The sequence below is a fragment of the Sporothrix brasiliensis genome, assembly GCF_000820605.1.
Source record: "Sporothrix brasiliensis 5110 chromosome Unknown Cont21, whole genome shotgun sequence".
NCBI classification, from domain to species: domain Eukaryota; kingdom Fungi; phylum Ascomycota; class Sordariomycetes; order Ophiostomatales; family Ophiostomataceae; genus Sporothrix; species Sporothrix brasiliensis.
This window is the reverse complement of record NW_024467140.1, coordinates 2,620,764-2,643,807: the sequence shown is the minus strand read 5'-3', so window position 1 is coordinate 2,643,807 and position 23,044 is coordinate 2,620,764. Positions and strand designations below refer to the sequence as shown.

Below are 23,044 nucleotides of genomic sequence, written 5' to 3'. Positions count from 1 at the left end.
AATAATATGTGCCAAGGTACGTCTACCCGTACATGTTGCCCGCTCCCCTTCCCTTCTCTTTCTTTTTCTGTTATTTTTTCTTTCTATTTTTATTTTTTATTTTTTTTGGCCACCTAAACACCCGACGACCGCTTCACAGCATCGTACGCACGGTCCCGCCTCTGCCGCTCGCGCGCCTCGCGCTTCCGCTCGAGCAAGTCCACCTCGCGCAGGTGCTGCTCGCGCACCTTGGCGGCCGCTGCGCGCTCCAGGGCGTCCTGCTGCTTTTCCCGGGCCAGCCGCTCCTGTTCGTCCAGCTCGCGCATCAGCTTCGTGCGGGGGTCAGTCGGGTCCGAGGTCGTGCCGGTCGTGCCGCCGCTGGCTCGGGGCTGCGAACTGCTGCTGCCGCTGTACGTGCCATAGGTGCCATAGGTGCCATAGGTTCCGTAGGTGCCGCTCCCACCGGAGCCACCGGCCGCCCGAGTGTCCATGCGCGCCTGGATGGTGGCTTTGTCGTGCATGCGCAGGTCGTCCCATTCGCGCTGCCGCTCCTCCTTCTCGCGCAGGGCCTGGAGACGGTCGCGGTCAATCTCGTCCTGTCGGGCCCGAATGCGCGCTTCTTCCGTGGCCTGGGCGCCCAGATGGGTCGGCCGAACAGGGCCGGAGGCTGTGCTGTAGCGTACGGTATCACCGTCGCTGTCTCGGTCGCTGCCACTGTCGCTGCCACCGCGGTCGTCGTGTTCGTACCCGTAGCTGCGCAGGCTGTGCGTCCCTCGCGAGCGGCTCCCATCGTCGCTGTATTCGTCCCGCTCGCGACCGCCATCGCTGTCGCTGGCGCCGTCCTCGTCCTCGTCCTCGTCCTCGTCCTCGTCCTCGTCGTAGCTCTTGTGGCTGCGGTAGCCCTTGTACGAGAGGTAGTCGCGTCCGTTGCTCGCACCGCCCTCACGGCGGCCATAGCGACGGGCGCGGGTGCCGAGCTCGCTGTCGGAGAGCTCTCCCTCGCTCATGGGTGTCGTGTTGCTGGACGATGGCGGTACGCTGCGGGTGGCGCGATCAGCAAGCGGCGGACTCGGCACGTATGCACTGCGCCGACCGTCCCTTGGACCGAGGCTTCGACTGCTACCGCTACCGCTATCGCTACCGCTGCCGCTGCCACTCCTGTCATTGCTACCACCACTACTCTGACTACTCCGAAGACTACCCCGGCTGCGGAAACGGCGACTGCGCAGGCCGCTACCACCAATGCTGCCGACACCGCCCTCCTCATTTCGGTAGCGGTCACGCAGGGACGAGTTGTCGGACGGGCGAGCGGAAAAGTCCTCGGACAAAAAGGATGCACCAGCAGCAGCAGCCCGTGCGCGGCGTGAAGGGGGGCTCGGGGAATGGTCGCTGTCGTCGGGGTAGCCACCGGCTGGGCGGCGTCTACCGCCGCCTCCTCCTCCACCTCCTCCTCCAGCCGGGGGTGGGGAGGGCATCGTGTAGGGCGACGAGCGACCACTGCGGCTGCCAAGGCTCTCACGACTCCCACGGCTCCCGCGGCTCCCACGGCTCCCACGGCTCCCAAAGCTGCGAGCGTCGTCCTCGGAATAGTCGATGCCCGTGTAGTATTCCCGCTTCGGCCGCTCGGTGGGATGCAAGACAAGGGACAGGGCGGTGGCACCCGCGGCGGCCCCGGCAGCACCAACTGCGCCGCGCTTACTGCCACCACGATTGCCGTCATTCCCACGCCGGCCATGGCCGTCCTCCACAGTGGCGTCGCTGTCGCCGTCATCTTCACTGACACCGTTCTCGTCAACCGGCCTCTGGCCCTGCCGCGTCGTGGGCGGAGACGACACGATGCCGCTGCTGCCGCTCATGCTCACGTCGCTACGGCGTTGGCGTGGCGGTCCTGCTGCGCCGGTCATATACTCGGTTTCGTACGCCACACCGGGTGCCATAGCCGAGGGCCGCGCCGGCGTCTTGGGGTAGACATGCAGGCTCTCGTCTGACCGCTGCTGCGCGCGTTCACGGCGGGGCGGCGGCTTTGTCGGGGCCGCGTCCGAGTCCGAGTCGGCCAGGCTGTCCGCAAGACTATCGACCAGGCTGTCGGCGACGCCCGAGTCGGACACCACAGGGAATGTGCGCGGCTGGCGTCGTGGAGATGTCTCGCGTGGCGGCGGTGGCTGTTGCGGGCGTATGCGCTGTCGTCGTCGACCGCCCTCCTCATCGGACGAACTCAGGATAACAGGTGTTGGAGCCCGGCCCTCCATGGGCGGTGACGTGCGAGTCAACAAAGGTGGTGGAGGTTGCGGAGGTTGCGGTGACAACCGGCCCGTCTGCGTCCGTCTTGCAGCAGGACGTGGGGGTTCGTCCTCAGAAGAATCAACCAGATCGTCAGCGCCACCACGGTTGTCACTCTCTGGTGTCCGGCCGCCACTGCGGCTTGGCACACGGCTGTGAACGCGGTCATATACAGGCGCCTCCGAATCCGATTCACGGTACTCTGGCGGTAAGCCATAGCCACCTCCACGCGCACTACCTCGTCCTCCTCTCTCGCGGACACCGTCGTCGTCCTCATATGCAATGGGCTCCGGTTGGCGGAGGGGTCCATCGACCGTGTGGACAGTCGAGTAGCGGTTCAGGCGCGCAGGGGGCGAAACCCTGCCATTGTAGTCGTCGCCACGGCGGTCACGACGGCCTGTGGACATGGCTGCAACACCTGCGCCGGCAGCCAAGGCGGCGGTCGCAGCAACAGCGGCGGCCGAGGCGCCATCCGACCGACGATAATGGCCACGGGCGTTCCCAGCATCAAACTCTTGATCTGCTCCGCTTTGACGCGTCTGGCGAGCGTACCGGCGATCTGGTTCACGGTCTTGCTCCGGTTCGCGATATGACCGCCGTCGTGAGGACATTTGTTCTTGACGCGGCCCGTCCCGTGGAAAACTGCCTCGGTCACCAGTGACGTCGGAGTGGTTGAGCATGACATTTCCGCTGCCGTGAGCGTAGAGAGACGATCGCCGAGGATTGGGGTCACGGACGTCACCAGAGTCGCGCATCTCACGCGCATCCCGGCCGTCGCGAGCATCACGAGCATCACGAGAATCACGCAAGTCCCGTGGGTCTCGCGGGTCTCGTAGGCCGCCGGGCCTGTCCCGCTCACGCATGCTGCCGCCAGCTCCGTTGGGCCGCCTCCGGCGCAACGGACCGTCTTCGTCGGCGGCCATGGCCACTGCGGCACCTGTGGCCAGCATCGCTGCCGCAGTCGCACCCGCAGTCGAAGCGTCCCATGTAGCCCGCCGGTTTGGATAAAGCTTGCCATTGTTGCGTGCACGGCGCTCGCGCAGGTAGCGGAAGTTGTCGTCGGCGTCGTTGGGGCCATTGGCGTCGCTGGGGTCGTAGCGGATGTCGCGCGAGTCGCGCAGGTCGCGCGTGTTCCGATGGTCCCGCGAACCTCGTGAATGTCGCGGGTCGACGGCGTCTTCTTGGAACGTAACACCACGGGCCATACGAGGCACAGAAGGTACAGGTACGCCTTCGGGTCCTGCCTCACCTGGTGAACCGCGCACACTGCGCATGCTTCGGCGCCGGTCGGTGTACTCGGGGTCGTATTTCTCGTCCATCGGGGGTCTCTCGGTCTCCATGTCGCCGACCCTGCGGCGGCTACCGCGTGGCTCCGGAGGTCCATCCATCATATCCCGCGTCCGTCTGCCTTCGCGGTCCCGTTCGTATTCCCGTTCGTATGGCCGCTCACCCATGCGCTGGCGGGGCGCTTGGCGGTCACTGTAGCGTCGGTCGTCCATCCGCCGGTCGTCCACGGACCGGTCGCTGATCCGTTCGACACGCGGACGCGAGTTGCGCGGCGAGCCTCGTGCACCGTCTGCATCACGCGGGTGCGAGTGCGGGTGTGGCGTGTGGCCGTGGTGCCGACCGTACTCCTCTTCGCGGATCTCCCAGGCCTCCTTCTCGCCGTAGGTGACGCCCTTGGGCCACATGCGGTCTACACAAAAGGTCGCGGCGGCCACTGCGGCCAGAAACAGGAGCGACGTCTTCCAGGGCGACGACATAATGGCGCTCCCAGCAGCGTCCATGACATCGGGGTGGTCGCCGTGGTCGCCGTGGTCGTCGTGGTCGCGGTGATGTCGCCGGTTGTTGTCGTGCCGGCCCCGGTCGTCACGCCGACTGCGATGGTCACGGCGGTCGCGGCCCTCATACACATCCTCTTCATCGTCGCCCTCATGGTCTGCGTCTGGCCGGCGGCGACCGCTATTGTAGTGGACGACCGCACCGTTCTCGCCGAGCAAGGGCGACTCGGACGACCGAGGAGGCGTGTTGCCGCGCCGGCGCCGTGGATTGCGTGGAGGAGAACCATGTGGAGAACGAGACGGCGAGCGAGAGGGAGGTGACGATACGGGAGAGGGTGAAGGGGGCGGTGCAGCAGTGCTGTTGTTGGTAGGGGCGTTGCTTGGCGGCGCGCTGGGCTCGGTGGGTCTGTTCCGGTTGATGTTCAACTTCTTGGCCCGGCGGCCAATGGGTGGCGGCGGCATCCGCCCAGAATCTGCGCCTGCACCTTCGGGCAGTGGTGGACTTGAGGGAGTCGGTGCATCTGCCGGGGGAGGAGCCGCAGCCGGTGGCATTGGCGGCGGCTTTGGTGCGGCTGCTGTTGCACGCGAACGTCCTTGGTTTGCGGCAGGTTTCGGTGCCTGAGGAGAAGAAGGAGGAGGGTGGCGTGATACATCATGAGTTTCGCGGGTTTCGTGGCTATCGTGGCTATCGTGGCTGTCGGTATCGGTGTCGCTGTGGTCAGTGTGGTCTGTGTGATCGGTGTGATTGGTGTGATCGGTGAGATCGGTGAGATGGCCAGGCGGTGGTGGCCCCGAAGGGCCGGGTGGTTTGCGGTTCATGGCGGCGTCTGTTTACGCAGTGCGCCATGCGTCCATGAAGTTGAGGCTGTATTTGTGTTCAATTTGGGAGGCGGGGAAAGTGCAAGCGGCGATGCGAATAGGGGAAAGGCGCAGTAGCTGATCGCGCTGCGCAGTGTGCAAGGAAGGTGCGATCGGTGAAGAACAGTCGCTGTCGCACACGTGACGCTGTGAACACGCAAAGGACAGCGATCGTGTGAAATGTTCAATATGAGGATGACGGCGGACAGAAATAAGGCACAGGAATGCGAAGAGAGGCAATAAAAAGAAGTACAGTGCATCGTGAACATGAAATTGAAAGGTCCAGCCCGAAACGATCGCAAGTGTCGCCTGTCAATGAAGCGCGCCCTCCAGAGGCAAACTTCCAGAATCCACTTTCCACTGAGGGCGCCTGCCGTCCGCAATGCTGGCCGCCTGGTCTGACCGCCAGCGACCGGGAAGGAACGAGAGGCAGGGAAAGAGCGAACGAGGGAGTGCGCGGAAGGGTTCCACCTTGTCGCAGGTTGATGACCCCTGCACTTTTGAGAGACAGGGGGTGGTGTAAAGTGGTTGTGGGTGTGAGGCTGATGGGCCGCCGGCCGGAAGACAGAAACAGGAGGGAACCAGCCGCGCGTTTGCGGACAGCAAGTCGTGCTGTCCAAAAATATCCTGCATGTTGTCTACATGGTTTTTGCACGTCTGTTGGTTGGACAGACATGCACTCAGCCCGGTCGCTGCTGCCAGACGGCACAATCCGTTGCTCTTTCCTTTCGAAGCGCTCCTCGTTTCGACTTGTCACGTGAATTACATTGCCAGCAGGTCGTGCAGCTGCATCTGGCGATAAGTCACTCTTGCAGGTGAAGCAAAGCAAAAGTGGCTTGGCCTGGACTGGCCACTCACGGGGAGCTTGCGATGTTAATATTGTGTGGCAGCCAAAACGTCAGAAACACCAACGGGCCTTGCCGCAGTAACTGCCTCTCAAACTGGTCGGGCGCTAGACGATGGCGTGAGCACTGCCTTTTGTTCTTTGAATCCTTGTTTTTCATCTTCATGATATCCATCATAGCTTGAAATGGTGAAATGGGTAAGAAAGTTTGTCTATCACATACTTGGCCGCTTCTTGAGAGTATTATATGGACGCTTTGCTGTCGTCCAGGGATTCAATTTCAAACACATTGTTTTGTGCTGTTATTTTGTGCAACTAAATCAAATCAGGCACCATTTTTCTAAATACAAAAGTAAAAAATAAAATAAAATAAAACAATAGCAAAAAAATCGCCCATCGTCTACGTTGGTTCTTGTCGTCGGCCGGCCCCTGGTATGTCTCTTCATTCGCCGCCTGACTCTGCTTGGCCCGTTTTGCCGCCCGTTTTGCCTTTTTGTCGGCGTTCTGCGACGTCCTGAAATTCCGCGGCAGCGACTCCGTCGGCTTGGCCTTTTCTTTCGTCGCAAGCCAGTCTTCGTCGGCGATCTGCCGAAACACCTCTGGGTAGAGACACAGGTTGGGGTGCCTGGTGCCGATGGCGTCCAGCGTGTAGTCGCCGCCGACCGCGGCCTCGCGCAAGAAGTCGGCCATGGCGTGCAGAGCCGCCGACGGGGCGAGGCAGCGGAGATGGCATGTCTTTGCGGCCGGCAGCGACCCCACGAAGTCGTTGTCGCGCAGCATTGCCTGCTGATGCCGGCGAGCGACCTCGTCGAGGGCGTCGATGGTCGCTCGGGCCACGTCGCTGCTGTCCGCGTTGTCGGTGTTGGGGTTGGGGTTGCGGTTCGTGTTGGTTGTGCGCAAGAACAGCGCCAGGTCGCCGACGATGTCAAAGAGGGGCATGCCCTCGCCGTCCGTCGGGACGTGGTTGGCCACCAGCAGCGCCCGCGGCGTGTCCGTCAAGAGCGGCGCGCGCCGCTTGGGGTTGACGCGCAGAAAGGCGTAGTGGACAATGGGTACGGCCGACCAGTGGGCGTCGTGGTCGTGGTCGACGGAGACAACGGCGTGCCAACTGCCCGGCGCCAGATCGCGCACATGCGGCCAGGCCCTGCTGCGCGCGGCGTCGAAGCCGCGCTCAATCTGGAGGCCGGTGGCTTTCCGAAAGTCGACGCGAGTGTACTCGTCGGGGACAGACGCAAGTGCGGGTTCAGGCTCAGGGTCGGTCCCGGTCGTAGGGTCCGCATCACGCGAACGCATTCGGACCGCCTCGTTCTCCACCGCGGGCAGGCTCTCGTCCAGGCGGAGTCGACACAATTCGTCTTCGTGCTCCTGCACCACCGGGCTCGACAACAGCTTGGGCAGTGCACGCAGTTTCTCTTCGGTGACGTAGGGTGCGGAGCCAGACAGCCTCGGGACGAGGAGGCTGCCGACCATGCGCACCCACCCAGCAGCAAAGGCGGACGCTTGCTGCAGCATGTCCCCCGTGTGGATGTAAACGGGGCGGTAGAACGCCCCGCTCGTAGACTCCGAGGATGATCTCGACGGCCACGTGATGACGGGGTGGACAACGTGTGCCCAAGGATAGTTGAGGGCGTCTGTTGCCTCTTCCTGGGTGGGGGGTGCAGCTGCCATGCGTACAAAAACGTTGCTGACTGGGAAGCGCTCATAGTAGGCCGGGTTTCTGCAGATCGAGGTCGGCGGCGTGAACCAGCGGCGCTTGGTGGCCGCTGCTGCGAAGGCGCCGGTGAAGAAGAAGCGCAGCCCCTCGCGCGCCGCCATGCCGGGCGACGCCATCAGGCCAGAGATGGTGGCACTGGCCAACAAGGCGTCCTCCTCCTGGCCGGCAGCCACAGAGGCGGTATCGTCCTGTTGCAGGCAGTGGTCGTCCCAGTCCAGCTGCGGTTTCTGGTACAAGACGAAGTCGACCAAGTACGGCGACGCGGCGCCGGCAAGAGCCGAAGCCAGCTGCTGCGGCGAGGTCAGGCCAAGAATGTGGCCGGGGCACAGGCTGATGGACTCGACATTGGCAAACACCGGGCTCGCCAAGAGCGCCTGGAGCGTCACGATGTGCAAGCCCTTGAGGACCGCCCACGGCAGCGTGGTCTGCTCCGCAAATGCCAGGGCCACGATCTCGGCGCACTGCGACGACGCCGCCACATCGGCGCCCCGACGCAGAATAAGCTCACGCAGACGGCCCTTTGTTGTTGCGTTGACGGGCGAGCGAGCAACGGACGCAATCTTCCTCATCTCCATCCTCAGCGTCGGCGTTGTCGCGGTGGCTTGGCCGTCGAGCATGCGGCGGAAGGTCAAATCGAGCAGCGACTTGGCTTTGCCCAGCGTGTGAGGGCCGGCCGCTGTTGCGGACACGGGCAGTGGAGGCATCAGACGCCGCTCCCCTCGGTTGTCTGTGTCGAGATACCTGCCCTGGACATAAATCTGGCCTAGGTGAAGGGCGTCGCCGACGACGGTCATCCTGTTGGTAGGCTTCCATTGAACAACTGTGCATGTTAGAAAAGAACAAAGCAAAGCAAAGAAGAAACAAAAGTAGGAACAGCGCAAGGCGTGGAAATGCGGACACGTACGAGGCATGTGGTCCGGATCGATGACGGGTGTTTTTGCGAGACGCTTCAGCACAATACGCGTTTCGTTGTCCCACGGCGGAATCGCAATGCGCAGCGCCTTCACGTAGCCTTGCGCCGAATACGGTTCGCGCTTCCTCGGGGGTAGAGCGAACGTTTGGCGCGCGTCGCTCCAGACGACGCGGGGCGGCCACGCCACGAAGCCATAGCGAATGTGCGAGGGGTCTGTCACGTCCAGAAAGACGGTGGTGTACTTGTGGCTGTCGGCGCGGACAATCAACCCAGGGTCCTCGCTGACAAGGAACGGATCTTCGCCGCCGTCGCCGTCGACCGCCACCGCCTTGTGCAGGGCGTGTGCCAGGAACGGGTACAGTGGCCGCTTGCGCCTCGTGACCGTGGCACGCGCCACTTCGTTGACGCCGTGACCGTCCCAGACGGGCTCGTTGGTGGTGCCCAGGACACGCAGCCGCGACGGGTAGTCGCGGCAGGCGGCGGACGAGGCCGAGGACGCGCCTGCGGCAGCGCCTTGGTAAGCCTGGGAGGCGAGGCGAAGCTCGGTGCGGATGATCTCAGCGTGCTCTGGATCACTCAGCACATTGATGGCGTGAGCCACCGCCCACAAGGCACGACATCTCGTGACCCATTTCCTCGTCCTGCCGGGCACATCTCTCCTGGCCGTGTCCCGCACAACTGCGAGCTGCTTGTAGCAACCACCGACATGGCCGACCGCCACAAACGCGATTGCCGACGGCAGGTATTTTGGGAACCACATCTCGTTGGCTAGATCGTCCATGTCGGGCGTGGCCATGGTGGGATGGGCCATCTTGAAAGTGGAACCGACCGGGAGACGAGACGAATAAGAAGAGGAAGAAGACGACGATTGAGAGGTTGACTTTGTGAGAATCTTCTGGACTGGAGATTTAATTAGGAAACCGGGTGAAAGATTGTGTTGGATGCGAAAAGACGGGATGAGATGGGATGAATGGGATGCGATGTTTCAAAGAAATGTCGTTTGGTTGAGAATAGAAAAGACACAAGAAATTCGCCGAGAGGGACGGACAGCCGGCATTTTATATGTGTCGAACCAGGGCGATTATTGAGCATCGTAAGGTATGAAGCCGTTCGTGCGGGAATGACTGCACGGATGAGTATAGGACTGTGTGTTGGCTGAATCTTATTCCAATGTGGTGCTGACGGCGCTAAAAGGGGCCAAGTAAACAAACTCATGAATGCGGTGGCAAAGTCACGATATCGGGGTTATGCAAAACGACCGAACCTTACAATGAAGCGTCCAAAATAATTCAACCGCGCGACGTACGATGTAAGGTATCAAAACTATGCTTGACGAGGCGGAGTATCAAAACAGCAGACAAAAGAAATTTTGCAAGGCAAGATATCGAGCAAAAAGTACAGGCAGAACAGAAACATGGTATTGGATCCAGATACCACCCTCTGAATCACTCCATCGCCCGTCCACTACGCCGCATACGCCGGCGGCTGCTCCATCGCCTCAAACTCCTGCAGCGACATGTCGTAGCCGAGGTGCCGCTTCAGCAGCTCGTGCGTCACAAAGCGCTCGGGGCAGTTGCCCTGCGCGTCGACAAAGGAGACGTGGTGGTTGACGTCGCTGATGCGCTGCAGCTCGTTGGCGTGGCGGTGGTGGTGCGGGCAGTTGTCGACGCCAATGAGGAAAATGGTGACGTGCGCCCACGAGAGGCCCAGCAGGTCGAGCTCAAACTCGTCCATGTCGGTGGCCTCGCCGTCCAAGAAGAGCAGCAGGCGCAGCATGGGCGTGTCGGGGCCGGCCTGCCAGCCGTACACGGGGTGGGCGACGGCCGACCCGCGGTGCTTTTGGAAGTGCATGTCCTTGACCTTTTGCCAGCCCGTCATGACGCGCGTGCCGCCGCCGACGCGCACGCTGCGCCACATGGCGTCAAAGTTGCGGTGGTGGATGGCGCCGATGTAGGTGGCCTGGTTGGCAAAGGTCACGAGATCGTAGCCCAGCGTCTGGTGGTCGTGGTGCGCGAGGGCGTCGGTGAAGCGCCGGACAATGGACTTGGCGACGTCCTTGTTCTTGGGCTGCGTCGAGCGCGCGTAGCCGGTGATTAGGTAGCGGTCGTAGACGGGGCGCACGGGGTCAAAGTCCATGGAGCCCGACACGTCGAGCAGGATCATGGAGTCGTCGCTGGGCGTCTCGGGCTTGTCGAAGGCGCGGAACGGCGCGGGCATGACCTGTTTCGAGTAGCTCTGGCCGGCACCCGTCGTCGTGTGCATGCGCATGCAGGTGTCCTCGGGCGAGAAGTACATGGGCGGCGGCTCGACGGCGTTGGCCATGCGCTGCTGGGCCATGTTCATCTCCGAGATAAAGTCGGGCTTCATGCGCATGCCGACGCTGCCCTCGCGGTGGTTGAGCACCCAGTACAGCCGCTCCTCGGCCAGGTCCTCGTAGCCACGCCACGCGGGCGTGATGCCGCGCCAGCCCTCGCTGGCCTCGACGGAAAATTTGAGCGGGTTGGACGTCTGGGTGGCCCACGCGACGGGGATGGGCTCAAAGTAGCCGGCCCGCAGCAGGTGGAGATACTGGATGGGCTTGCGCGCGCGCAGGTCGGCGATGTGGCGGGTCATGCCCACCTTGTCTTGGTAGTTGGCCACCAGCTTCCGGTCCTCGCTGTTGGGCCAGCGGCCGGCCTCTTCGGCGAGGATCGAGGCGCGCAGCGAGGACGCGAACTCGACCGACTTTTCCTCGGACGACTTGATGCCCAAGCTCTTTTTGAAGCCGGCAAACTTGCTCTTCTTGACAGGCGCGCCGCTGGGACCGGCGCCTGCGCTCGCACGCGGCTTCTCGCTTTCGGTGTTGCTGCTGTCGCCTTTGGCATCCGCCTTGTCGTCCGGGGCGTCGATGGTCAGCTGTGCCATGCTGGGCACGACGTCCCAGATGCTCTGCTTGGGTTCTTTGCTGTCGACCCAGGCCTGCGCGCTTCGGTTGATGTCGTTCGACAGGCTGATGACGCTCTGCGTCCACGCCATGTGTGCATACGCCGACGGCCGCGGCGGGCCCCACACGGAGAGGCTGTTGTAGCTGCGCGATGAGCCGTAGCCAAAGGGCGAGCCGCACCGCAGCATGTACGGGTTCTGGCCAAAGAGCACCGTCGTGTTGGACACGGTCGAGTAGAATTTCTCGCCCGGGTACATGACAGCGTCGCACCACAGGCGCTGCACGGGCAGCCGCTGTATTTTGCGGCGGTAGTACTGGTGGATCGAGCAGTTGCAGTAGTAGTCGGACTCGTGCTCGGGCTCGATTTCCGGGTTGTAGATGCGGTGCTCAAACTGCACGTTTTGGAGGCTGTTCTGCATCTCCTGCTCGTCGCGCGCGCGAACCTTGCTGGCTTCGATGAGGGCGTTGGTGTGGCGGTTGGCGAAGCCAAAGAGATTGCCAGACACAGGTATCGAGACAGGGGCTCGTGCGTGGTAGGACGGCGGCGGCGGAGGCGCGTTGTCGGAGTCGGCACCGGCCAGAGATGCGCCGCCACTGTTCGCACCGTCGGGACCGGGACCGCTGGGGCCGTGCCCGTCGGCACCTTTCGCTGCGTGTCCCGGCGGTGGCCCTGCCGGAGGCGAGTATGTCGGCGGACCCGCGCTGCTGTGTGTCTGCGGCGGCGCCGGCGACAGGCTGGCCGCCACCTCGCCGCGGTGCTCGACAAAGTCGGCGACAAACGCGGTTGCCTCGGGCGAGTCGCCCAGCAGGCCTTGCAGATGATTGGCGGCTTCCTCGTCCTTGTCGGCGGGCAGCTTGGCCGTGTAGTCGATGATCTGAGTGAGCTCGGCATCATCGAGCGGCAGCAGCTTGCGCAGCTGCGGCAGCCACTGTGCTGTCATGGTGGCGGTTGAGTGGTTGTGTGGCGTCTGAGGTGAGGTCGTTGTGGTTGGTTGTGACTGCGGCGTGAGACGCGCCGTCAAAGCGCCAAGACGAGAAAGTGTGGGCGACTGCAGCTATCTAAATAACTTGGCAGGCACGGGAGAGCTAGAGGAAAGGCAGGCGAGGAGGGGAAAGAACGACTGCTGCAGCCTTGCCTTTTGAGCGTCGCAAGCTGCGGGTCGCGGTTGCCGTGCAGGGTTGTAACGGAAGGAGGGGCGAGGGAGAGCAGAGGAAGAAAGAACGACCAGAGAACAGCGAGCAGAGAGCGAATGTGGAAGGTACGATGGATATGGCGAGAACCGGTTTGTGAGGCACGGCAAGGCTGTCACAAGGCCGTTCGTCAAGCCACAGCCACGTAAGATACCAATACAAGGGGGGACCCGCCGCATCAATCCACGACGGATTCATGGTTCTCACTGTCGGTGTCCCATTACGTCGTTGCCAGCCATTTGGGACGAGACACGGAGAAGAGGCTAAGGATCCGTCAGTGCCGGGAGGCGCCAAGGAAGGCGCGATGCTGGATCGAGAAAGCGTGGGCGACAGAATAGGGAAGGTACAGTACTGTGTAGTCGTGGATCGGCTGTTGTCGGGACCGCAAGACCGCTAGAAGGACACCCAGAGCCTGACGAAAACTGCCTAATAAAGAACGGTAAAGACCCGGCATTGCACACCAACATTCACTGTAATGCGCCAAAAACACCAATAGCACCAATCTAAGCCACTGGCTCCGCCACGGGCGACGCGCTCAATGTTTCCCGAAAGCCTCTACAAGCTGTTAGCGCTGCCTAGAAGAGACACTCAAAAGTGCACATGGCAGCACCAACAAACGGAAGCCGGCACACGTCGAAAATGGAGAAACGAACTGCTGACGAGCGAATGAAAGCGGTTCAGGGGCAACTGACGACGTTTGACGGGACACGGAGTGCGCGATACGGAGTGCGCGATGCAGAGTACGTCCGACAGTGTGATCACTGCTGTCGATTTTCCGCGGGAGTCCGATAACAGATGCGAGAACGAGGCATTTCAGAGCACGGAGAGGATTTGCAGAGCCATCCGAGAAAGACGGCTCAACGGCACGTTGCAGAAACGTGACGCGTCATGGCGATGACGGCATTGATGGAGACGCGCGCATGACCGAGAACGCCAGTCCGGGAGCGGCTAGCAGACGAGCACCACGTCCGCCAGCACGTCCGCCAGCACATGCCATCCAGCAAACACCAAACCAGTGGCAGCGCGGGCATGGCGACTACGACGGTCGTCTCGGATGCCGACACGGTCTCTGAGTCGGCTAGGACCTGTCCGTGTCGATCCACAGCGGCGACGGGAACGTCGAGGCGGCTCTCGGAGCCACTGTTATTGACGGCTGGTTGTCGCCGTTGTCTGCAACTGCTGCACGTCGCACTTGTGCCACGACCACACGAGCCAGTCTCGTCTGCATCACTTGGAATCGCCTGGTTGTTTTCGCCTACGATTGGGTCAACGCATGCCAACCAACACGACTCGATCCATTGACTGCGAACCACCAACTATCTACCGCTATCCACCAACACCTCCTAACGTGCCTGATCCACCGCCAGTTCCTGTGGAATCAGCTCTGATTCTGTCTCTGTCTTTTGTGCGACGGCCTCAGCTTGGTATGATGCTCCCAGAAACAATCCCGGTATCTCTCGAGCGATGCCTGCTCGTGCCTCATCGACTTGGCCAATTCTGCGGCAATGTCCAGGCGTAGCCTCCAACTTGGACAGTCGAGCTGCTCGCGGATGTCGGACGCCGTCTTGAAATGACCATACCAGAGGTTGCTATCGTCGTCCATCCGGAGGTGCCTCCTCTCTTTGATGATACGAGTCAGCCGTTGCAGGTCATCGTCTACCGTCTGGGCCGCGGTCTGGATGGTCAACCGCATCCTGTAGAGCTCCAAATCCACCGATCTAGCGTCCAGCTCGGATGTCTTTCGTTTTTTGCCCGCAGTTGGTGCCCGGATTTTTACGTGGGATGGCACGAAACGGGTTGGCGCTGCGTTGGTTGGCACGGGCCTGCGTGCTGCCACCCGCCGAGTCAGGACGCCGGGAAGGACGTGTCGATCGTACGCCTGGCGCGCATGGTCGTCGAGAAGGATCTGCTGTGCTTTCAGCATCTACACAAGACAAGACAAGAAGACCAAATTAGCCAGGTTCAGCATGAACCAAAACTGGGAGGACGAAACGAGACATACAAGGCTAGCGCTGGCCGTGGGCTCTGGCGTGGCGCCCTCTTCCGTTGGCTGGTTCATGAGACGGAGAGCGTCAGAGGCGGCCTTGATGACCGTTTTGGAGGCATTGGGGCTGACTTGGAGAATTTCGTAGTAGTCGTCTTCTGCAACGCGCAGAACCAGACGAGGGTCTGGACGAACCTCGTCTACGTCCATGTCCATTGCTGACGGCCGGCGAGAGCGTGTAACGGATGAGGGCCGAATGAGGACAAGACGAACGAGAGTGCTTTGGATGAGATTGGCATGTTGCCAGCAACGGAAAGGTCTGTATTTGTACACTTTCATCTTGGTATGGCACTTGGTCACTTTCAAGGACGTATTTTTGATGTCACTCTAAAGTTGAAACCGCCACGCCATGTTTACGACACATCGCAAATAGATGCATTGAAATGTTGACAAGCCATTGTTTGTCTGGCCAAACGTGGCCAGCGGTGTGATACTGACCGCCTTCAGTCTCGCCGCGCATCGGGGATACCGAAGGCAGAACTGACAGGTCGACACTTCAGCCTTTTCCTAGGGAAGTGTTATGGGACTAGTCCTGTCTGTAAGGTGGTGCCAGTTCGTGGTATGCCTGGATCTATCTCCTTTACTGTCGCTGTGCAGTGGACAGGTGGGCGTGGTGGGCGCATACTGTTCGTCGTGAGAAGGGCATGTCGAAAGGTGGTGATGTTTGGCTTGCGCGAGATTGATGATATCACGAGAGAAGCCAAGGACGTACATAAATCACTGGTACTATTCAACGTCCGACATTTCATAGGCCTGAATGTGAACATACATCCTCTCCTCCCCCTGATATGCAACCGGCGTTTACCGACTTGGAAGTGCCCAATTCAGCGTCCATGTCAACACAAAAGTACAGAGTACGGTGCACGCCACACGGATGTGGGTCCACTGGTGTAAGTCGTGGAGTGGGTCAGAGCGGCAATAAGTGGGTACCGGCGGCAGGCTCCTTTCAGTACGATTTGCCACTGACTGCTGAAACCAACCCACTCAACTCACTGTTTACATTACACGACTCTCCAACCTCTGATTTGATATCATGAGTCGTGCGCATGGTGGGCGTATATTCATCTGATGGGTCTGATGGGGCTATGTTTCAAAGTATTTTTGGAATATTTTGGGAGGCGGTAATTCACACAAGGCTGGCGTCCAGTGATTTCTACAGGCAGAGAATAAAGCGGTATTTAACAAACGAAATAAAACAATGACATTCGCCAAATAGATATATTCAGATATTGTACGGAGTACTGACGCCAGGGCTGCCTTTTCGTGCCACCGCCCTGGCAAAACAAACCGTCGACAAACATGTGGACAGGAGGTCCATACGTTGACTTGCGTACAGATAGACTGATGCAGTGTAGCTGTATTTCTACTCTTCGACTGTCAATACCAGCCACATCCAGTAATCAATTCGTCCATCCGTCGCCCTGTTGAGATTAACCAGTTGTTAGTCACGGAGGATACAGGGTCCCATCCACGTTCGCAGCGAGACAGTACGTACCAGACCGAGGACGCGCTGGCCGCGGTTGAACTCGGCCGACAGCTGCTCGCCCATCCACTGGGCCTGGGTCTTGTCGTAGCCCTCTTCGGTGTCGTAGCCCGTGCCACCGGCGACAAGCACAGCCTTGCCGTTGAGCGTCGCGTCGGCGGCGCACTGCAGAATCAGGCCGGCGACGTCGGACGGCTGGTTGAGCGGCAGCGCCTCCTGCACCCACGTGTCGACGACGCCCGCGAGCAGCTGCGTGTCGGTGGCCCAGGGGCAGATGGCATTGACGCGGACGCCATAGCGGCGCGGCGCGTAGGGACGGAGGGCGCGCATCAGGCCGATGACGCCGTGCTTGGCGGTCGAGTAGGCAAAGAGGCCCGGGGCTTCGGTGATGCCGGCAATCGACGAGACGAGGACCATGGACCGGCTGGTGCCGTCCTGCGGCGAGGCCTTCATGTACGCGAGCGCCATGCGGCTGAACAGGAGCACGCTGGTGAGGTTGATGTCGAGACGGGAGCGCAGCTCCGTGGGTTCCTGAGGCCGTTGCGTCAGACATGTGGACGCCATACCAATATTTGCCAGTGGTGTGGTGATTGTCGTGCTCACCTGTTTGACACTCTCCAAATCAAGATTCTCGGGCTCAAAGAAACCCGCTGGCTCGGACACGGCCGCACAGGAAACGGCGACGTCGACGCGGCCGTGTGCTTTGTAGGCGGCATCAAAGAGGGCCAGCTGCGAGGCATACTCGCGGACGTCGACCTTTTGGAATGTGACCGACCCGGACCCGACACTCTTCACATCCTTCTGGACAGACGCGGCCAGCGACCGGCCTTTGTCGTCTGCCCAGTCGCCGAAAAAGACGTGCGCACCGGCTTCGTAGACCAGCTGGACGGTGGCCGCGCCGACGCCCTGCGCACCGCCTGTCAGAACGACCACTTTGCCGGACAAGGCGTTGAGTGTTTCTCGCGAGAACGGAATGGCCGTCATTGTGATGTGTGGGTGGGTGTGGGTGCGTATAAACAGTCAATTGTCGCACGGCGTATCGTGGTCAAGAATTGAAATACTGCCGTCCAGCCTTGTTTAAGATCACCAGATCAAGAGATCAACGGCCAGTCAGAATCCGTCAGAAGAGCAACGTTACCTGCATATAGCCCTAGACTTATGCCTGTGAGTGTGTCTCCTTCACTTTGTCCATAACGGAACGTCCCGAATGACTTTGACTTTCCATACGACTTACAATACAGGACCGGGTCGTCCCTCTTGTCCTCTGGTTGCCGCCAACACGACTGCCGGAGGATGGCCGGCAAGCTGCGAGCGCTAGTGTGAAATAGCTGATCTCGGCTGCATATGCCGAACCTAACTAAAGTAGATGTAGATCCAGCATCAGAGGAATCGACCAAGGCAACGTGGACAGGAGTGCCATGGTCTCTTAAAAATAAACATACACAAAGGTGCCGCAGCTGGGTCTACAGCACAAATCATGCATCTGTCAAGACGAATGAACTTTGTTTTCTTCAACGTGCAGGCGGGGATGAAATGGAGACAAACCTGGAAAAACAACCTGTAGAAGAGATTATCCATGGAAACGTCCTTTATGTGCGGAGAAACCCCACAAACTGGCCCAAGACTCCGCTCCTCCAGTTTCTCCAGCATGCAGTGTGCCCAGATGTCTCCCCAGACCTCTCCACAAAACCACCCCATCTGTCCATTGGTGGTTGCAACTCCTCCTTGATCGTCCCTTTTCTCGCCTTTTCTGTTTTGTTGCCGTTCCCCGCAGGACACAGCGATCTGTCAGACTTGACTCATGGACTAATCAAGGTTCCATGGGAGGTCCATGGCCGAGCATCCTCCGGCCGCATTTTGGCCAAGATATGGCCCCTGGCGGAAAGGCAGTCTCGCAGTATGGCACAGGGCCAGAAGGGCGTGGCAAGCCTGTTTGCCTCCTCCCGTCCAATGACTCCGATGAATGCGACCATGAGGAGAGAGTGTTGATCTACATATAATTTGGGGTACAACAAAACGACTCCAGAGGACGAAAAACGTAGACTTGGCAAATGTAAGGAGTCGACTGGATCTTCTTTCATCGTTTCCTATCGCCATCTTCTTCATCTTTTCTCTTTCCACACCGCCGCCACAAAATCTTGACCTCCATCCCAAATAGCAACACCCCCCCCCCACCATGCCTCTTGGTATCCTCGAGTACCGCAAGCTCGAGCATGTGCCCGGCACATCGCCGCTGAGCGAGCTGGGCCGCTCCGACGCCGCCATCGCCCAGGGCATCGACCGCACGCTGCTCAAGCACGACGCGTCGGGCACGACCGTGCTGGTGCCGCAGCCGTCCGCGTCGCCCAACGACCCGTACAACTGGCCGCGCTGGAAGAAGGAGCTGTTCACCGTCGCCATTGCCTACGGCTGCGGCTGCGTCGGCGCCGTCGGCCCGCTGCTGACGTCGGCGTTTGTGCCGCTGGCCGCGACGTTTGACGTCCCCCTGTCCCGCTTCACGCTCGGCGTCAACGGCTCGTGCATTGCCGCCATTGCCGTCGGCAGCATCCTGTTCAACACCCTGGCCGTCAAGGTCGGCAAGCGGCCGGTGTACCTGATTTCGTCCATTGGGCTGTTTATCGGCTGCTTCTGGGGCGCCGAGGCCAAGAGCTTCGCGTCGCTGTCGGCCGCGCGGGCCGTCACCGGCCTCTGCATGGCGCCCATGGAGGCGCTGGTGCCGGCGTCGATTGCCGACATCTGGTTCGTCCACGAGCGCGGTTATCGAACGGCCATCTTCAACCTCGGCGTCCTCGGCGGCATCAACCTCGCGTCGCCGATTGGTGAGTCGACGCGCGACATTGTGACATTGTGACATTTGACATGGTGTCTCCAGACCAGAGAGCTCATGCTGACATCCTCCCCTCCTTCTCCCCAGCCGGCGCCATCATCCAGTACAGCTCGTCGCGCGTCTGTCTCCACGCCATGGGCGGCGCCTTTGTCCTGCAGACCCTGCTGACCTTGTTCTTCATGCCCGAGTCGGCCTTCCACCGCACCGGCGCCCTCAACATTGACGGCGGCACGCACCGCGTCGAGGTCGAGGGCGTCGAGGGCGCCTCGGAAAAGGCCGGCGCGTTTGGGCACCGCGACGTGCCCGCCGGCGACACCGACCACAGCCGCAACGACATCCCGCAGACGTTTGTGCAGTCGCTCATGCCCTACAGCGGCTACTGGGACCGCGTATCTTTCTGGCGCACCCTGCTGCAGCCCTTTTGCATGCTCGCGTCGCCCGTTGTGCTCTGGGCCACGCTGCTCTTCACGACCTGCATCTCGTGGCTGGTCCTCATCAGCATCACGCTGTCCCAGATCTTCTCGGCGCCGCCGTACAGCTTTTCCGTCAGCGCCGTCGGCGCCACCAACGTCTCGTCGTTTGTCGCGACGCTGCTCGCCACGGCCGTCGCCGGCCCGGCCATCGACGGCGTCGTCACGGCCCTGGCCCGCCGCAACGGCGGCACGTTTGAGCCCGAGTTCCGCCTGCCCATCATGGTGACCTACCTCCTGTTCACGGCCACGGGCTTCTTCGCCTGGGGCCAGTCCCTCTTTCATCAGGACGCCTGGGCCGTGCCCATTGTCGTCTGCATGGGCCTCATCAACTTTGGCGTCCAGCTCGGCACCACGGGCGTCGTGGCGTATGTTGCCGACAGCCACCGCATGCAGGCTGCCGAGGCCTTTGCCGTCATGAACTTTATCAAGAACATGTTTGCCTTTGGCATGACCTTTTACGCCAACGACTGGATCGCCGTCCAGGGCGTGCGCGACTGCTTCTTTGTCATTGGCGGCATCACCGTCGGCGTCACCCTGACCACCATTCCCATGTACGTCTTTGGCAAACGGGCCCGCGGCTTCATTGCCCGCCACCGTTTGATTAAATGGATGGTCGATTAGGGAACGGTGTACAGTACAGGTATGGGAGGATGTATATATATACATACAAATACGACATTTTAATAACGAGTCTTTCCTTCACCCCCGCACTCGGGCCTCTCTCCAAGTGTGGGCTGACATGGCAAGGAGAGCATGGCTTCTGGCAGTGTGAAAACGCAGCACCTATGCCATGCTACGTGTATTGTAGCTCTCCGAGTACATACGACTGCTGGAGAACAAAAGAACCGCATATTCGGACCAAGGACATCTACACTGCGTGCAGATCCAACGGGAGTCGGCACTTGTTTGCGCCGTTGGTGCTTGACAGCGGTGGGTGAGAATGTCAGCGTAGATCCGCCGCATGACCGGAACAGCAGGAAATTGAAATGAGACGACAGGCCAATGCCAAGACGGGCAATACGACACGCGACCTGACCAATGAACGGCTGAACGGCATCTGCTGCCTTTGTTCCTTTTATGCAAGCCCGTCCACGAAGGTGAAGATGTCGATTCCCATACGTTGTCGGCATGTCCATGCCATGTCCTTGTTTTAGTCAAAGTGCCGCCGTTGTTGATCAATGAACATGGATGTCTTGATGATTCGGGGAGCGTCGCCAAGGAAAGGCACCAATCACATACCAGAATCAAATCTACCATGACAATGACAACGTCCCCCAAATCGAAAAGGCCTCTTCATTGTCATGTGCCAGACTACCCTCTCTTGCGTGCGTCCAGCAACAAAATGGCTTGCGGTAATTACCTCGTGCAGGGCAGACTGCTGTGCGTTGCAACAGATGCGGAGTATTTCCTTTGTCTCTGGTGTCGCGTGCGCTACGTATACGTGCCATCCACTTCCATCGGATCCGGGGCTGCTCACGCACCATCACCCAAACAGCCCCAACCCACGAATATAGTGGAGTCATCTCTTGGCATCCGCCATCAGCACATCAGCACAACAGGACATCAGCACAACCACGAAACCCCGTTGGACCACAGCGAAGACGGCCCCTTCATTCTTGTTTCGGGTGCTCTCTCATGCCAAGCAGCGACGACGTGTCGTCTGACGCCCCCAATTTCTCATGTCGTGCGCGGGCAGCATGCTTTGACTTTGGCGAACCTCTGTGGGAAACGGCATAAGCAGCACCGTGAGAGCTGCCATTTTAGCCCTGCAGAGCATCCTTGGCACAGCACGTAGCATGGGTGCGCACCATTTTCGTGTACGGACGACGTCGAGCGACGGCCAAAGCGGCCGCGCGTGAGACCTCGGCCTGTTGCGCACCAGCACCCGGAGCACCCGGCAGGCATTTTGTGCCGTTCTGCACGACCACGCACGCCCACAGGAACAGAAAGGCGCCTATTCATACCTATTCTGCGCGTGTGCTGCGTCGCCAAGGAGCATGGGCGGGATGCTGTCGATGTCGATGCTTGGTCGACCGTTGGCAATGGAGGCGTGGAGGCATGGAGGCATGGAGGCATGGAGGCATGGAGGCGATGGATGGTACGTTTATGGACCACTGTGGCCCCAACGTCATCTTTGTTGCAACTGCTCGGGCCCCGCCGATTCTTCGGCCGTGTCGTAGTCCTGTTGTTGATTTTAATCGTTGTCCTGCTGCCATCGTTCTTTGCGCGTTGTCTATTTTCAGACTGTTCCAACTGTCCTGCCGTTTACCATATGCATATGCCTTGCGAGTTCATCGTCAGCTGTTTCTCATAACGCCTCATCTACGCACATCTTGACACCGTGCTCATCATGGTCGTCGGCCCGTTTGTCGAAGTCGCCGTGGTCGTCGGGCTGCTGAGTGGCGGCACGTTGCTCAACCGCGACACCAGCGTCCGTTTGTTGGATATGGAGGACGACAACTTACCGGCGTCCCACACACGCACGCCCTGCAGCGAGGATGGCATGGCATCGAGCCGGAGCCCTGCCGACGACAAACGCACCACGATGGCGGGCGACACCATCCACATCGTCCACGGCGACAAGCGCCCGCGCACGCTCTATTTCGGCCCCTGGCGGCGCACCGTGTGGACGCCCAACACGGAGAGGTTCAGGAACCGCCTGCTGAGCCGCGTCCTGCGCAAGTTTCCGTTTCTGGTCGAGGCCTGGTACTGGGCGCTCATCTACTGGGTGTACCAGCTGGCCCGCGCCGTGTCGGCGGTGCTGCTGATCGACGAGTCGGTGGTGCAGGCGGCGCGCCGCCACGCGCTGCAGCTGATGCGCGTGGAGGAGGCGCTGGCCATCTTCGTGGAGCCGGCCGTGCAGCGGTTTTTCCTGCAGCGGCGCCCGGCGGTCATGCGCGGCATCAACCGCCTGTACGCGTTTGTGCACATCCCGGGCACGATACTGTTCCTAATTGTCTTGTACTACATCACGACGACCCGGCCCCAGCGCCAGATGCAGATGCAGATGCAGCAGGCCGCGCGCCGCCCGGACGCCGCCGTCCACCGCAACCGCAGCCGCGACCGCTACCGCCCCGACCTCTATGAGCGCCGCCGCCGCACCATGGCCATGTGCAACCTGGTCGCCTTTGTCCTGTTCACGGCGTGGCCGGTCATGCCGCCGCGCCTGCTGGGCGCCGACCACCTGGCCGGCCACAGCGAGCCGGGGCCCGCCCACGGCTACGCCTTTGTCGACACGGTGCACGCGACCGCCGACGGCGCGCAGAGCGTCTGGACCACCAACCGCTTCTGCAACCAGTACGCCGCCATGCCGTCGCTGCACTTTGGCTACGCGTTCCTCATCGGCCTCACCGTGGCCACCCTGCCGCTCGACGCCGGCGACACGCGCAGGGCGGCGCGCGCCCGCCGGCGCCTGCTCGCCGTGCTCGGCGGCCTCGTCTACCCGGCCCTCATCTGGATCGCCATCATTGCCACGGCCAACCACTTTGTCCTGGTCGCCGTCGTGGGCGGCATTGTGTGTCTCGCGGTGTGGCAGGTCAGTGGGCTGCTCCGCAACCTGCTGCCGCTCGAAGACTACTTTTTGAGCGCGGTCCGCATCCACAAGCCGTCCAAGCGACCGGCGACGCCCTCGTTCCGGGCGGCAGAACGGGTGGACTAACAAATGGCGTCTGCTGCTCTTGATTTTCATATACTTACGCACGTCGCCGCATCGGCCGTTGCATCTTGTCTCCCAA

The 23,044-nt window shown here is 60.9% G+C and overlaps 7 protein-coding genes across 7 annotated transcripts; 2 read left to right on the top strand and 5 right to left on the bottom strand.

Annotated features, from left to right (window-relative positions):
• Positions 1-113: 113 nt before the first annotated feature.
• On the bottom strand, positions 114-4,859 carry SPBR_04548 (uncharacterized protein; the record flags this gene model as incomplete). Its single annotated transcript, XM_040762825.1, has 1 exon — positions 114-4,859. The coding sequence occupies one exon, from the start codon at positions 4,857-4,859 to the stop codon at positions 114-116; it is 4,746 nt and encodes a 1,581-aa protein (XP_040615798.1).
• A 1,126-nt stretch (positions 4,860-5,985) lies between these two features.
• Positions 5,986-9,180, bottom strand: SPBR_04620 (uncharacterized protein; the record flags this gene model as incomplete). The annotated part of the gene is made up of 3 exons (XM_040762897.1): positions 5,986-6,041; positions 6,147-8,276; positions 8,361-9,180. The coding sequence occupies 3 exons, from the start codon at positions 9,178-9,180 to the stop codon at positions 5,986-5,988; spliced, it is 3,006 nt and encodes a 1,001-aa protein (XP_040615797.1).
• Positions 9,181-9,833: 653 nt separating this feature from the next.
• Positions 9,834-12,233, bottom strand: SPBR_04708 (uncharacterized protein; the record flags this gene model as incomplete). The annotated part of the gene is made up of 1 exon (XM_040762985.1): positions 9,834-12,233. One exon carries the CDS (start codon positions 12,231-12,233, stop codon positions 9,834-9,836), a length of 2,400 nt encoding a protein of 799 aa, XP_040615796.1.
• Positions 12,234-13,861: 1,628 nt separating this feature from the next.
• Positions 13,862-14,683, bottom strand: SPBR_05247 (uncharacterized protein; the record flags this gene model as incomplete). The annotated part of the gene is made up of 2 exons (XM_040763524.1): positions 13,862-14,407; positions 14,486-14,683. The coding sequence occupies 2 exons, from the start codon at positions 14,681-14,683 to the stop codon at positions 13,862-13,864; spliced, it is 744 nt and encodes a 247-aa protein (XP_040615795.1).
• A 1,244-nt stretch (positions 14,684-15,927) lies between these two features.
• On the bottom strand, positions 15,928-16,994 carry SPBR_05133 (oxidoreductase, short chain dehydrogenase; the record flags this gene model as incomplete). The annotated part of the gene is made up of 2 exons (XM_040763410.1): positions 15,928-15,948; positions 16,023-16,994. 2 exons carry the CDS (start codon positions 16,992-16,994, stop codon positions 15,928-15,930), a joined length of 993 nt encoding a protein of 330 aa, XP_040615794.1.
• A 1,192-nt stretch (positions 16,995-18,186) lies between these two features.
• Positions 18,187-19,931, top strand: SPBR_04876 (cycloheximide resistance protein; the record flags this gene model as incomplete). The annotated part of the gene is made up of 2 exons (XM_040763153.1): positions 18,187-18,829; positions 18,925-19,931. The coding sequence occupies 2 exons, from the start codon at positions 18,187-18,189 to the stop codon at positions 19,929-19,931; spliced, it is 1,650 nt and encodes a 549-aa protein (XP_040615793.1).
• A 1,729-nt stretch (positions 19,932-21,660) lies between these two features.
• On the top strand, positions 21,661-22,968 carry SPBR_08931 (uncharacterized protein; the record flags this gene model as incomplete). The annotated part of the gene is made up of 1 exon (XM_040767057.1): positions 21,661-22,968. The coding sequence occupies one exon, from the start codon at positions 21,661-21,663 to the stop codon at positions 22,966-22,968; it is 1,308 nt and encodes a 435-aa protein (XP_040615792.1).
• Between the last annotated feature and the right edge of the window lie 76 nt (positions 22,969-23,044).